General features: G+C 69.2%; 2 protein-coding genes across 2 annotated transcripts; both read right to left on the bottom strand.

The window, feature by feature from the left end:
* Window positions 1-3,074: 3,074 nt before the first annotated feature.
* Window positions 3,075-5,505, bottom strand: LCN10 (lipocalin 10). The gene is made up of 7 exons (XM_062208343.1): window positions 5,499-5,505; window positions 5,149-5,297; window positions 4,597-4,736; window positions 4,222-4,292; window positions 3,481-3,588; window positions 3,310-3,408; window positions 3,075-3,103 (listed from the first exon to the last, which is right to left on the bottom strand). Exons 1-7 carry the CDS (start codon window positions 5,503-5,505, stop codon window positions 3,075-3,077), a joined length of 603 nt encoding a protein of 200 aa, XP_062064327.1.
* A 23-nt stretch (window positions 5,506-5,528) lies between these two features.
* On the bottom strand, window positions 5,529-9,078 carry LCN6 (lipocalin 6). The gene is made up of 7 exons (XM_062208340.1): window positions 8,989-9,078; window positions 8,773-8,912; window positions 7,474-7,544; window positions 6,996-7,106; window positions 6,807-6,908; window positions 6,594-6,619; window positions 5,529-5,588 (listed from the first exon to the last, which is right to left on the bottom strand). The coding sequence occupies exons 1-7, from the start codon at window positions 9,076-9,078 to the stop codon at window positions 5,529-5,531; spliced, it is 600 nt and encodes a 199-aa protein (XP_062064324.1).
* Between the last annotated feature and the right edge of the window lie 4,828 nt (window positions 9,079-13,906).

The raw sequence follows: 13,906 nt of genomic DNA, 5'->3' as shown, positions 1-13,906 counted from the left end.
GACACCCTCAGAGCCCTGACACCCAACACTCACCCAGGAGTGAGGGGCGGGGACACCCTCAGAGCCCGACACCCAACACTCACCCAGGAGTGAGGGGTGGGGACACCCTCAGAGCCCTGACACCCAACACTCACCCAGGAGTGAGGGGCGGGGACACCCTCAGAGCCCGACACCCAACACTCACCCGGGAGTGAGGGGTGGGGACACCCTCAGAGCCCGACACCCCACACTCACCCAGGAGTGAGGGGTGGGGACACCCCCAGCACCCTGACACCCAGCACTCACCCAGGAATGAGGGGTGGGGACACCCCCAGCACCCTGACACCCAGCACTCACCCAGGAATGAGGGGTGGGGACACCCCCAGCACCCTGACACCCAACACTCACCCAGGAGTGAGGGGTGGGGACACCCTCAGAGCCCAACACCCCACACTCACCCAGGAGTGAGGGGTGGGGACACCCTCAGTACCCTGATACCCCAACACTCCCCCAGGAGTGAGGGGTGGGGACACCCTCAGAGCCCGACACCCCACACTCACCCAGGAGTGAGGGGTGGGGACACCCTCAGAGCCCGACACCCAGCACTCCCCCAGGAGTGAGGGTGGGGACACCCTCAGCGCCCGACACCCAGCACTCCCCCAGGAGTGAGGGTGGGGACACCCCCAGCACCTGACACCCAACACTCACCCAGGAGTGAGGGGTGGGGACACCCCCAGCACCTGACACCCAACACTCCCCCAGGAGTGAGGGGTGGGGACACCCTCAGAGCCCGACACCCAGCACTCCCCCAGGAGTGAGGGTGGGGACACCCCCAGCACCCTGACACCCAACACTCACCCAGGAGTGAGGGGCGGGGACACCCCCAGCACCCTGACACCCAACACTCCCCCAGGAGTGAGGGGCGGGGACACCCCCAGCGCCCGACACCCAACACTCCCCCAGGAGTGAGGGGCGGGGACACCCTCAGAGCCCGACACCCCACACTCCCCCAGGAGTGAGGGGCGGGGACACCCTCAGAGCCCGACACCCCACACTCACCCAGGAGTGAGGGGCGGGGACACCCTCAGAGCCCGACACCCCACACTCCCCCAGGAGTGAGGGGTGGGGACACCCCCAGCACCCTGACACCCCACACTCACCCAGGAATGAGGGGTGGGGACACCCTCAGCACCCGACACCCAGCACTGCCTCCCTCCCTCCCTCCCTCCCCCTCTGTCTCTCCCTTTCAGATAATCTAGAGGGAGAGGCGTGTTTCCTGTGGACTTGTGTAAGTGTGGCTTTAGTCTCCAGAGTAAATTAGAAGCAAACACAGCAAATTTTTCGTTCAGGATTCATTTATTGACTTACTTGAAAGGCAAAACCTCAGAGAGAGAGAGAGAGAGAGAGAGAGAGAGAGAGAGAGAGTCTTCCATCCCCTGGCTCACTTCCCAAATGGCCCCAACAGCCAGGACAAGGCCAGGAGCCAGGAGCTCCACCGGGTCCCCCACGCAGGTGCAGGCTCAGCCCTCGGCCGTCCTCTGCTGCTTTCCCAGGCCAGCGGCTGGGAGCTGCGTGGGGAGCTGTGCTTTGGCGTGGTGACGGTGACGCCGCTGCGGGGCAGGCAGAGCCGTGACCCGCTGCGCCCTAGCCCCGCCCCCACAATCCCCGTGAAGAGCCCTGTGGGCAGAGGCGCTGGCTGAGTCGGTGAGGCCTCGCGGGGGCCTCGGGGCCTCGCGGGACACGGCAGGGACATGGCACTGGGCGGGGCCGTTTCCCTCCTCGGGAAGAGGCAGGGGCAGCACCCCAGGCCCCCCAGGCCACCAGCTTCCGGGGACACTGCCCACCCCAGGCCATCCCCATGTCCGGGCCGCTCCCTGGTTGTCTCTTCCCCGGGATGTGCTGATGTGGGGGCTCCACAGACGGCAGTTCTGGGGTTCAGAGGAGCCCGTTCGGGTGCAGGTCTCCGTCGTGGACGCCAAGGCTTGCGCCCCCACGGGAGGGTCCACGTTCGTGCAGGGGGCACCAGCTCGTGTGGGGGGCTGGAGGCCTGCACCCCTCGCCTCCCCCCCGTGCCCACGGCCCTCGGCACATGCTGGGCAGCTCTGTGCTAAGGGGGGGAGGGGCACCCCAGGGGGCCGGGAGGGTTGAGGCGGGACGGCAGTGCCCACTCTCATCGCTTCCCTACCCACTGGAGACCTCCGGGAAGCCCTGGGAGTGGCCCCCAGCCTGGTCCTCCCTGGTGCCCCCTTCCCGCTACCTGAGCCCCCACCCCCGCCTCCTGCTGCCTTGTTTTTAAGGATTTGTTTTCAGCTTCCGTGCCCAAAAGTCCTCAACGGCCTGGGCTGGGCCAGGCGGAAACCAGGGGCCCAGAACTCCATCCGGGTCTGCCACGTGGGCAGCAGGGTCCCCAGCACTGGGGCCACCCCGCAGTGCCCTCCCAGGCACGCCCCTGCCTCTCAGTCCCTCTCCACGCAGCGGCCTCTTCCGAGCCAGGCCCCGCCCGCGACACCCGACGCTTTGCACAGCGGACCGTGGGAGACCCCTCGGCAGCCCCCACGCCCTCAGCACAGCGCCCAGTGCCCGGGTCCCCCCGCTGCCGGCCGCTCTGTCCACGCAGTGTCCAAGCTCCCAGGTCCCTGCGCTGTGTTCTCCCCTAGCACCCCCGTACCCCAGCTCCACGAGACGATGAGTCGGTGGGCACCTGTGGCCTCAGGCCTGCGCCTGCGTGTGCGGGCGAGTGTGTGACTGGCGAAGCCTCTCCTATTAAAGAAGGTTCTAGAACAGCCTTGCCTGTCTTGCTCCCACCAGCCCAAGGCATGGCAGGTGCTGACGCAGGACCCGTGGGGCTCCCGAGGTGGTGGCACAGAGACACGGCACACGGCGGAGCCCGGGCTGGACCGGCCTGTGGTGTATTTCACACAGACAGGGGCGTGGCGCGGCGGGGGCAGAGCCAGAGCCCCCTGGGCTTCGCGCGGCCCGCGGCCAGGGTCACTGACGCCTCTCTGACCACCACTGGAGTCTGGCTGGCGCTGGCGCCTGAAACGCTGCCCCAGGCGTGGGTGCCCCACGGGTGGAGAGAAAGAAGGCGGCCGCCTTCAGGGCAGGGCGGTGTCGGCACAGGAGGCTGCGGGAGACAGAGGCAGTGGGGGCCTGGCGCTGCCTGGAGGCGGCGTCTGGTCCACGGGCCACGGCCAAGGCATGGCCTGCCCTGGGCGCCCCTCCCAAAGCCCGCACAGCCAGCCCCGGCGGACGGAGGCGGCTCGGCCGGGGCTCCCCATCCCCGCCCGCCCTCCCCCGTGATTCCGGGCTGAGCTGGAGGTCAGAGCTCACGGTCCTTCTGCAGCAAGGCGGCCGACGTGGACAGCCCCAGGACCTCACAAACGTTCAGAAATTCTTTCAGAGTCCAGAAGCTGGAGACGGCCTGCCTGCCTGCGGGCGGGCACCGGCGTCACCCCGAGGCCGCGGCCCGACCTCCGCCCCTCCCCGGGGCGCCGCACTCACTGAGCAGCATCAGGCTCTTGGCGGTGCGGCCGCCGCGGCCCAGGCGCAGCTGGACCAGGCTCTGGCCGTAGTCGGTGAACAGCACGTGGAGGCCCTTCACCCCTCTCACTGCAAGAGCGCCCGGAGCGGCCGCTGGCGCCCGCCGCACCCAGGCCGCCACTCACCCCGGACCCCCGCCAGCAGACGGGCAACTCTGGGGCCACAGCCCCGCTGCCCTCCAGTCCCGGGGGGGGGGGGGCCTGTCCTCGGGGGCTCGGGGGCTGCGGGGGAGCCACGGCTGCACAGACCCCGCCCACTGAGCAGTGCAGACCCTCCCACTCGGCAGCGCGGCCCCGCCCATCGGGCCCGCAGACCCTCCCACTCAGCAGCGCGGCCCCGCCCATCGGGCCCGCAGACCCTCCCACTCGGCAGCGCGGCCCCGCCCATCGGGCCCGCAGACCCTCCCACTCGGCAGCGCGGCCCCGCCCATCGGGCCCGCAGACCCTCCCACTCAGCAGCGCGGCCCCGCCCATCGGGCCCGCAGACCCGCCCACTCGGCGGCGCGGCCCCGCCCATCGGGCCCGCAGACCCTCCCACTCGGCAGCGCGGCCCCGCCCATCGGGCCCGCAGACCCTCCCACTCAGCAGCGCGGCCCCGCCCATCGGGCCCGCAGACCCGCCCACTCAGCAGCGCGGCCCCGCCCATCGGGCCCGCAGACCCGCCCACTCGGCGGCGCGGCCCCGCCCACGCCCGCTCACGCACAGGTGTTTCGGAACACGGCCTTCTTCCGGTCTTTCTTCAGCGTCACCGCCCAGGACCGGCAGCCCTGCAATCTGGGCAGGAGCAGGTGCGGGCTGGAGCCAGGGCGGCCGCTCCTGTCCGCTGGCCGCGCGCCCAGCCCAGCTCCCGCCTCTGCCCGGAGACCTGGGGAGGCCGGTGTACGCAGAGTGTGCTGGCCTTGTCGGTTGTTCTGGAATGTTCCAGGTGGGACCACAGCCTGCCGCTGAAGGGAATGCTCCCCACGCCCACGGCCAGCGGCTTCTCCGGAAGTCAGCCCCTGCGGAGCTGCCACACCGCCCGCCGGCCGGCTCCTACCTCCTGGGCAGGTGGGCCGGGCAGGGCCACGCCCACACTCACCTGCCGAACGTGAGGCTCATCTTCAGCCGGCCAGGTCGGTCCAGCTTCAGCACGAGGGCCCCCAGCTTGGTGTTGTCTCTGCCTGCCGTGAATCCCTGGGCATCAGTGGCAACGGCCAGAATGTACCAGAACCCTGAAAACTGCGGGGGGGGGTCAGCCGGAGGAGGACGGTGTCGGGGGCCTCCGGGGCTGCCCCTCCCCAGGCTCCCGGCCCCAAAACCAAGGCCCAGCCCATCCTGCACCAGCAGGAGTGCCCATCCCCCACTGGGCTCCGGCCCCAGAGCCAGGCTGAGGAGAGCCAGTCAGGTCGGGGCCTCCCCCACTGGCCCCAGTGGCCCCCACTCCTTCCTTCAGGGGCCTCTGGGGGTGGGGGCTGGTCTGCCACGCCCCCCAGCCACGGTGCCCAGGGCTGCCTGTGGGGACCATCTCTGGCTCCAGCACCTGTCTCCTGCCGGTCCTGCCGCCCCTGCCCTCCTGTCAGCTCCCGGCGACCTAGGGCTGCTGCTGTCTGGCCCCGGCCCCGTGTCCGCTCCTCAGAGCTCCTGGCCTCACCTTGTTCCAGTTGATGTTGTGGGACTCCCTGGGGGTGTCCTCCTGCAGTTGGGAGCCCACGGCCAGGACCAGCACCAGCGCTGGCAGCCCCGGCCACATCCTCACCCTTCGGTGGCTGCCAAGGCCCCCACGCTGTCCCGCTCGGCCCGCTGTGGGCGAATGACCCAGCCCCGAGCCCAGAGCCCAGAGCCCGCCCGGCGGGGGTGGGCGGCGGTGTGGCTTTGGGCTCTGCTCCACCTCCTGGCACAGAGGAGCCGGTCTCCAAGCCCCCAGCCGTGCCCTGCAGCAGGTGTCCTGCCTGGGAGGCCCCTGAGGATGGAGGTGGGGCCCCCTCCTCCCCTCCTGGACACCCTGCATCCCGTACTGCCCTGGACCCGAGGTCACCACACGTCCCAGCGACAGCCCTGGGCCGGTTCACCGGCAGCAGGCACCTGGCGCCTCTGGCGAGAGCAAAGGGCCGGAGCAGGCCAGCACGGGCGGCGCAGGCAGCGGCCGTGGGTCTCGGGCCCCTGGGCCGCCCTCCCGGGGTCAAGGCATCTCGGTGCTCAAGCAGGTCCACATACGGGGCAGACACGCATGTGCACACGTTTGTGCGTGTGTGTGCAAGCATGTATGGGCCCAGCCTGGAGGACACGGGCACCCTGTGCACAGCTCACCTCGGCACAAGCAAGGGGCAGCCCCAGCCCACACTTCTCCCAGGACCTTGGGCTGCCCCCACGCCCACCAGAACCACAAGCACTGGCCAGCTCAGCCTCGTGGGGCCCCTGGGCCCCTGCCTGGCCCCGGCCCCAGCCCCAGCCCCTGCCTGGCCCCAACCCCAGCCCCGGCCTGGCCCCAACCCCAGCCCCAGCTGGAAGCAGGGTCAGCTGCCCAGTCTGGGCCAGGGCGGTCCCAGCCCTGTCCTCTTGCCCTGGCAGCCCAGCCAAGGGTCCTGGTGGTCACCAGTGCCAGCTCCCTCCCTCACCCGGCCCCCTGCACAATTTGCAGCAGGCACTGACCAGCCCCCACCTACCCAAGCCAGTTGGTGCTGGCGGAGGGCGGCTTGCGCTGTCCCCAGACCCAGGGGACACCAGAGGACCAGGACAGACGGCCAGGACAGAGGCGAGCCCCCTTGTCCTGGTGCTGGTTCTGTGGCGAGACCCTTGCCATCGTCCCGCCTCCTCCCCCGTGCCAGTCGATGCCCCACCCAACCACAGTCCCCAGGCCTGGTGGTTTGCTGTGGAATCGCTTTATTCTGATGCGAGCAAGAGCCCCGGGCAGCGCTGGCCGGCCTCCCCAGGACACCATGGGCGCCGTCCCTGCTGTCCCCGCTGCGGCCACAGCCCTCACTGAAAACGGGGTGCACGTCGGGGGCCTGGCTCGCCAGAGGGGCTCCCGCCCCCCTCCCCCCCGTCACAGCAGCAGGCTCGAGCCAGGGCCCCGGGTGAGGCGCAGGAGGCACCTACCTGGAGGATCTTCTGTGCGCAGGTGACTGGGGGAGACAAGGCTGCCGTAAGCGGGGGCCGTGGCGGCAGGAAGCCCCCACCCCAGGACAGGGCCGGCCCCAGGAGCCTGACTCGGGTGGGGATGGTGACTCCTTAAAGCCCCTCTCAGAGGCTAGGACGTGGCCCCAGGTCGGCACCCGCCCGTCGCGCCCGGCCACCGCGGCCGCCACCCACCGTCCTTCCGCAGCTGCGCCTGCTGCTGGGACAGGAAGCCCAGGCCCTTGCTCCACTTGCTGAAGAGCCGCAAGGCCTCGCCGCTGGCCGTCTGCCTGCGACCTGCCGTGGGCGCAGTCGGTTGGCGGGGCCGCCCGCCCCGGTCTCCCCCAGCGCCACGCCCCTGCCCTGAGCCCCCTCCCCGCTCACTGTACAGCTCCACGGTGTTGAAGGACTCCTCCCCAAACTCCAGCTGGGTGAAGACCACGGCGAAGTCTCTGAAGTTGGTGCCGAGCACGCGGTACTCCAGCACGCCGCGGGCTGCCACGCAAAAGCCCCAGGGGCCGCTGGGCCCACCCGACCTCCGCAGGGGCCCTCCCAGCTCTGGCCCTGGTCCCTCACCCCCTGGGGCCTGCACGAGGGGCCCTCAGTCACCAGTGGACAGACACACAGACAGCCCTGCCCTGTGGGGTGATGGCCGCCGGGCAGGCACCAGCCTTTGCACCTGTGGGGTCCTGGGGCCACATTAGGGCCCCACTGGCATCTGAGCAGTGCAGGGCGGGGCCTGAGCACCCTGCCCAGGGGTCTGCCTCCCCCTCGGGGCGAGCCCCTCTCCCGCCTGGGCCTGCGGACGGGGCCTGGGGCACCAGGGCTGGGCAGCGTCAGCCACTGAGGCCCTGGTACTTACAGGGGTTCTCGAAGACCCAGCCGGAAGTCTGCTTCACCAGCTCCACCTCCTGCTGGGCACACCCCTCCAGCCTGGACGGACACGGCACCAGCAGCCCAGGGTCAAGGGCACAGGGGGCGAGGGTCAGTGGCGGCGAGCGTGTGCCAAGGGAGCTCTGCCTCCCCACAGAGAGGGGCCCTGGGACGCCAGAGCCTCGAGGGGCACGGGCGAGAGGCGGGCGGGCGACGTCGGTGTCTGGTGTAGCCGTGGAGACCACCAAGGGGCCAGAGTCCCTCAGCGGTCAGCCCCTAGACAAGCAAGCCCGACCCAGCGCAGGGCTGTGTGGGAAATACAAGGAACGGACGCCTCTGGGGAAGAAGCCAGGAAAGGCTAAGAGGAAGCCCAGGCAACCAGAACTGGTCCCTGGAAGACAGAGCTGGGCCCGGCGCTGCGGCACAGCGGGTAAAGCCGCCGCCTGCAGCACCGGCATCCCATATGGGCGCCGGTTCAAGTCCCAGCTGCTCCTCTTCTGAACCAGCTCTCTGCTGTGGCCTGGGAAAGCAGTAGAAGATGGCCCAAGTCCTTGGGCCCCTGCACCTGCGTGGGAGACCTGGAAGAAGCTCCTGGCTCCTGGCTTCGGATTGGCGCAGCTCCAGCTGTTGTGGCCAACTGGGGAGTGAACCAGTGGATGGAAGACCTCTCTCTCTCTTTCTCTCTCTCTCACTCTGCCTTTCAAATAAATAAATCTTTAAAAAAAAATAAGATTGGGGAAACACTGTGGTACTAAGCGTGCAGCTCTCACCGCTGGGTGTCAGGGTTGGGGGCAGGGCCTGTGCGGTGACGAGGACACGAGTTAAAGGCATCAGTTATGGGGGGGCTGCCCATGGGCTGGGGGAGCTGCCATGGGCAGGCACACACACGCACACACATGCCCACAGACGCACACACATGTACATACCACACATACTGCACACACACCACATGCACTCACAGCTCCCCCCCACATACACACATGCGCACACACGTGTGCACACAGACACACATACTCCCACACACGTGAATACACACACTGCACACATAGCGCATACATACCCACACACGTGTGCGCACATATACACACGTGCACGTATACACACACAGGCATGCGCACTGCCCGTTGGCCCAGGACAGCCTGCACCGCGGGCAGGTTCGGCCTCAGCCTCCACCACACTGTGCGGGAACTCCCTGGCTAGACGGCCAGCAGCGGGCAGGGTCAGGGCACAGACGCGGAGAGCCCGGGCTGGAGCGTGGCGGGTGGGGGCCCGGGGATGCCCCACCCACCGGTGCCGTGAGGACAGCAGCTGGAGGCGGTTCTCGGGGGTGAGGGTCACCACGACGCCCTCGATGGTCTTCATGTCCCTCTCCAGCGCGAAGCCCTTCTCCCGGGAGGCCACGGCGAGGACGTACCAGGGCCCGAGGAGCTGCGGGCGGACCGGCAGCTCCAGCCCCGCCCACGCCCTGCTGCCCCTGCCCCCTGGCCCCACAGGACGGCCTCACCTGCGTGGGGTCCAGCCGCCCCAGCCACAGCGCCCGGGCCCCGGGCACAGGGACCAGGGCCAGAAGGGCAGCGAGCGGCACGGCCCACATCTTCCCGGAGGCCTGCACAGCTTGGACGTGCCGCCTCCAGCCGCAAACCCTTATAGCCCTCGGGTGCCCTGCTGTGGGCGGTCACTGACCCCCGGGCACCCGCCCAGCCTCCCCAGCAAAGCAGCCAGATGACCACGGGGCTGCCCCGGGCCTGGGCGCCCCTGTGCCTGGCCTGGGCCCACCACTGAGTCTGCAGGGCTGACAGAGTGGCTTCTCTCCACGCCCCCTGCTCCCCGAAGTTCTAGAAGGAGCCTCCCCCGCTCCCTGGGCATCGTCCCCCTCTGAGTCCGGGCAGGCCGGCGTCCCCGCCCCACAGAGCCAGGCCCACTGGGCGGCAAGGTCAGTCCAAGGACAGAGACAAGCTGAGCCAGAACAAGAGATTCTGCCAGAAACTGCGGTCTAACCGACTTCTGTGCCAATCATTAAAATACAGGAAGTCCCAAAAGCGGCTTTTAAAAGGCTCCCGCCCACTCCTGGCTCACCCACCCCCGGCCCCACAGCCATCCTGTTCCCTCAGCCCCTCTGACCACTTCCCACCGGCCAGCGCCCGCCAGCTGCGGCCGTGCCGCCAACATCTCTCCTCCCCAGAGTCCGGCCTCCAGTGCCCCCAGGCCCCCGACGACCCCCAGCAGCGTGGGCCTCCCTCACCCCGGCCAGGCCATCCAAGACTCCCCAGGAGCAGTGGGGAAGTGCCCAGTGGGACCCTCTGAGCCCGCGCAGACCCCGGGAGGGTGCCAAGGGCCGAGGCCGGAGCTCTGAACCCTGGGACCCACTCACCATCACCAGGTCTCTGCACGCCCAGGTCCACTCCTGTCCGCCTTCGAGGTAGAAACCATGCCACAGCTGAGCCAGGGAGGCCAGGCCAGGCCACAGGACACCCAGGGGCCGCCACGGGACCAGCCAGGGGCCGCCACGGGACCAACCAGGGGCCGCCACAAGACCACCCAGGGGCCGCCACGGGACCAACCAGGGGCCGCCACAGGACCACCCAGCAGCTGCCACAGGACCACCCAGGGGCCACCATGGGACCACCCAGTAGCTGCCAACAAAACCCAGAGCCACAACCTGGGGCCTGGGCCCAGAAATCCAGGCAGAGAGGAACCACAAGGGGTATAGCCCAGGCCCCACAGGGGACACAGACCACACAGGGGGCCCCCACGGCCCCCACAGAGGACACAGCCCCCACAGGATGCCCACAGCCCCCACAGGATGCCCACGGCCCCCACAGGGCCCCCATGGCCCCCACAGAGGACACACAGACCACACAGAGGACACCCACAGACCACACAGGGCCCCCACGGCCCCCACAGGGGGCACAGACCACACAGGATGCCCACAGACCACACAGGGCTCCCACAGCCCCCACAGGGGATGCCCACGGCCCCCACAGGGGGCACAGACCACACAGGATGCCCACAGCCCCCACACAGGACGCCCACGGTCCCCATGGTACAGGTCTGGGCTGCACACTCAGGGAGCCCCACCCACTCAGAGCTGCCCCCAGAGGGTGTCCCCTGCCTTCCTGGTGCTTCGCGGAGGCTCCAAGGCCCGCAGGGCTGCGAAGACGTCATGGTGGGGAGGGATGGGTTCCAGCCGGCCTGGGGGGCTGTGGTCAGGGCACTGGGGGTGTCCGATTAGGCCAAGTCAGAGGAGGGACAGATTAGGGACAACAATTAGCTGAGTCCTGGCCATCTGGGGCTGCCTGCCACCGGGCGGTCACTGGGGACAGCAGGCTGGCCCCCCGGGGCGGGGACTGTCTATCGACGGCTGTCATGGCGAGGACGCGGCAGCCAGGGGCTCCAAGTTCAGGGTCTGCGCTCCACCCTGCAGCAGGGGCCCTGCCGGCCCCAGGCCCCCGGGCCACTGCCGGCCGTAGCCCCCACAGCCCCGGCAGCGCCGGATCCGGAAGGAAACCCTGGATTTGGAGATGAGAGGCAGAGACAGCACAGACAGGGACGCTGAGGTCGAGGACGTCCTCGGGGGCCACGGGCAGAGTCCACAGGGTGACGGCTCCCGGGGCCAGGCACAGAGCCACACGCACATGGGTGGGCAGGGGCCGCCTGCCCCGTGATCCCGGAAGCCGGGGGCCCCTGCAAACACTGGGGGAAAAGCACACACAAGCACCCACCAGGCGCACCTGAGACAGGCGGGACCCTCCAACGGGTTACATCCCACAGGAAAGGTTACAGGTCACCCGGCTGCCCAGCCCTGCCCACCTCCGCCCCTCACACACAGCTGGGCAAAGCCATCTCACACAAAGCCCCTTCCCCGCGCCGTCGGCGCCCCCACTGGAGCCGCTCTGAGCAGAGCTGTCCCAGGAACACACAAGGACATGGCCACGCCTCACACATTTCTGCATTAAACACGAGCAGAAGGCACGCAGCGCCGCGCCCCCACCCCCCAGCCCAAAAGACTGGAGGAGGAAAAGGAGGCGGCAGCTGCAGGACACCACCACGCAGCCTGAAGCCGTGCGTGGGGAACACAAAGCAGCCACGTGTCCACGACTCGAAGGCTGCACCCTGCACCTGTCAGAGCCAGTTCCTGTCCCGGCCACTCCACTCCCAGTCCAGCTCTGCTGTGGCTTGGGAAAGCAGCGGAAGCCGGCCAAGTGCCTGGGCCCCTGCACCCGCGTGGGAGACCCGGAGGAAGCTCCTGGCTCCGGCCTGGCCCAGCTCCAGCCACTGCAGCCAATTGGGGAGGGAACCAGCGGATGGAGGACCTCTCTCTCTCTCTCTCTCTCTCTGCCTCTCCTCCTCTCTGTCACGCTGCCTTTCAAATAAGTCCATTAGACCTTTAAAAAAAAGAAGGAAAGAGAGCAGACGCTGTTGCCCTCACTGAATGAGGGGGTACACGTGAGCCTGGACCCTAACACCTTAATGGGGAGCAAGACCCCCTCCACACGCAGGTGCTGGAGCTGGGGCCAAAGCGAGTAAGCGGGAGAAGTGGGTGAGAGGCTGGGCGACAGCACCGGCCGCAGCAGCACACCTGGGAAGCCACAGATCTGCCAGCGGGGGTGGGCGAAGCCGGCACCCAGCCAGCAGGAGTCCCCGCGTTCAGGCTGTCAGTCACACGTCAGGGGCGGGGCCGGCTGCTCCAGCCCCAGCTTCCTGCTACTGTCCACCCCGGTGGGCAGCACCAAGAGCCCAGGGGCAGGGCCCCCCAGGGGGAGACCTGCATGGCGCCTGGGGCTCCTGGACTCAGCCTGGGGGGCGGGGGGGGCGGCGAACAGCTCTCTGCTCCTCTGCCTCTCAAATCGACACAAAATGAGCAAAACAAAAAAAAATGCACTAAAGAAACGGCAGCTGCTTCTGCAGAGGAAATGGAGCCAAGCCGGGATCCAGGGAGCTTCGCCCCGGCAGGGGGAGCTGCAGGGAGGCGGGGCCTCGTCCCCGCAGGGGTGAGTGGCAGGAGGAAGGCGGGGCCTCGTCCCCACAGGGGTGAGTGGCTGGGAAGAAGGCGGGGCCTCATCCCCCGCAGGGGTGAGTGGCGGGGAGAAAGGCGGGGCCCGTAACCCCATCCCCACGCTCCGGGGTGTGAGCGTGAGGGCGGGAGTAGCTCCTCCGTGCTGGAAACTGGAGCTGTCGTGGGAAACACGGGGGGCGGGGCGCAGAGGGACCCCGCACTGGCGCTGGGCACGCGTCCCCGCCACCCTGACATGGGCACTGAAGCCCGGCTCCTCAGCGCGGCTCTGCGGGGGTAGCCGGGGTCCCCAGAACCGGCGCTGAGCCCGGCAGGGGCGGGAGGCACTGGGACCACCCCCACACGCCCACGCCACTACCCCACCTCGGAATGATAGGCAGCCCCGGCGGGAGGCCAGGGAGGACACCAGGCCCCAGCCCCCTGAGAGCTTGTCCCCCACCCCGCGGCCCCAGCCGCTGCTCACATCCACTCCCGGGGTCCCCTCCCCCCGCCTCCCTTTCCGGCTGGACTGAGCCCCGGTGCCCGCCCTGCGGGATCCCAAGTCTCCCATGCACCAGGGCTGCCCTCCCAGGGCGCCGGGGCGCCGCACTGCACGAGGGAGCCATCAGCTCCCCGGCCCATGCAGGAGAGACAGGGCACCCAGTGGCCAGGATGAAGAGTGGCCACACCTGGAGAGCCTGGCCTCGGGGGCTCCGGCAATGCTGTCGGTCGTGGCCTTGCGTGGGGAGCCCGGCTCAGGCCCGCTGGCCGGGGGGCAGAGGAGGGACTGCTTGACGTCATGCCTGGAGCCGACAGGTGCCCCAGATGCTGTCGCCGGTCTGCCCTGGCCCTCCCCACACCCCTCTATCCTCGGTGGGGGGGGGGGCTGCAGAGCCAGGAGGGAGCCGGGGAGCTTGCCCACAGCGTGCCCCCCGCCCACAGCGGGTCCCCCTGCCCCTAGAGAGTCCCCTGCTCACCACCCACAGAGGGTCCTCTCCCAGCAGCCTCCTCCAGCCACAGTGTGTCCCCCACCCTGAGCTCAGAGCTCCCTCCCAAACCCTGGGGTGCACCAGAACCCAAGGCTGGGGAGCATGGCCAGGGGCCGGCTCCCCAAGGAGCTGCACCCCTCCTCAGGACCTCGGACCGGCGCAGCCCCCCGCTGGCTCGGCTCAGGCCCTGGCCCAGCTTCGGCACCTGTGTGGTTCCTTGGAGCCTCCTGGGGCTCTGAGATGGGGAGGGGCCCGCAGCAGGGACTGGGGACCCAGCGCAGACGTCCCCTCCACTCCTGCTTTTGTTACCCCCCCACGCCCCCACCCCCACCCGTACCAGCCCTGAGAGACGCTCAGGGCATCGGGTTTGGCAGCCATGTTTATTGGAGCAGGTGCAGGGGGCAGAAAGAGGCCGGGCGGGGAGGCGAGGTCTTGGCCCG

The sequence above is a fragment of the Lepus europaeus genome, chromosome 12 (genome assembly GCF_033115175.1).
Source record: "Lepus europaeus isolate LE1 chromosome 12, mLepTim1.pri, whole genome shotgun sequence".
Classification (NCBI taxonomy): domain Eukaryota; kingdom Metazoa; phylum Chordata; class Mammalia; order Lagomorpha; family Leporidae; genus Lepus; species Lepus europaeus.
The sequence above is the reverse complement of the archived record's forward strand: the minus strand, read 5'-3'. Positions and strand labels throughout refer to the sequence as shown.

Excerpts from the sequence above, each read along its gene's own strand:
- LCN6 (XM_062208340.1), bottom strand. The coding sequence starts at position 9,078 with ATGTGGGCCGTGCCGCTCGCTGCCCTTCTGGCCCTGGTCCCTGTGCCC. Across the intron at positions 7,107-7,473 it reads CTGGGTCTTCGAGAACCCCT|CCCGCGGCGTGCTGGAGTAC; the intron begins GTAAGTACCAGG and ends TTTGCGTGGCAG. Across the intron at positions 6,909-6,995 it reads CAACACCGTGGAGCTGTACA|GTCGCAGGCAGACGGCCAGC; the intron begins GTGAGCGGGGAG and ends CGCCCACGGCAG.
- LCN10 (XM_062208343.1), bottom strand. Across the intron at positions 3,589-4,221 it reads GGCCGTGTTCCGAAACACCT|TGAGAGGGGTGAAGGGCCTC; the intron begins GTGCGTGAGCGG and ends GCGCTCTTGCAG. Across the intron at positions 3,104-3,309 it reads CGCCTTGCTGCAGAAGGACC|CCTCCTGTGCCGACACCGCC; the intron begins GTGAGCTCTGAC and ends TGTCTCCCGCAG.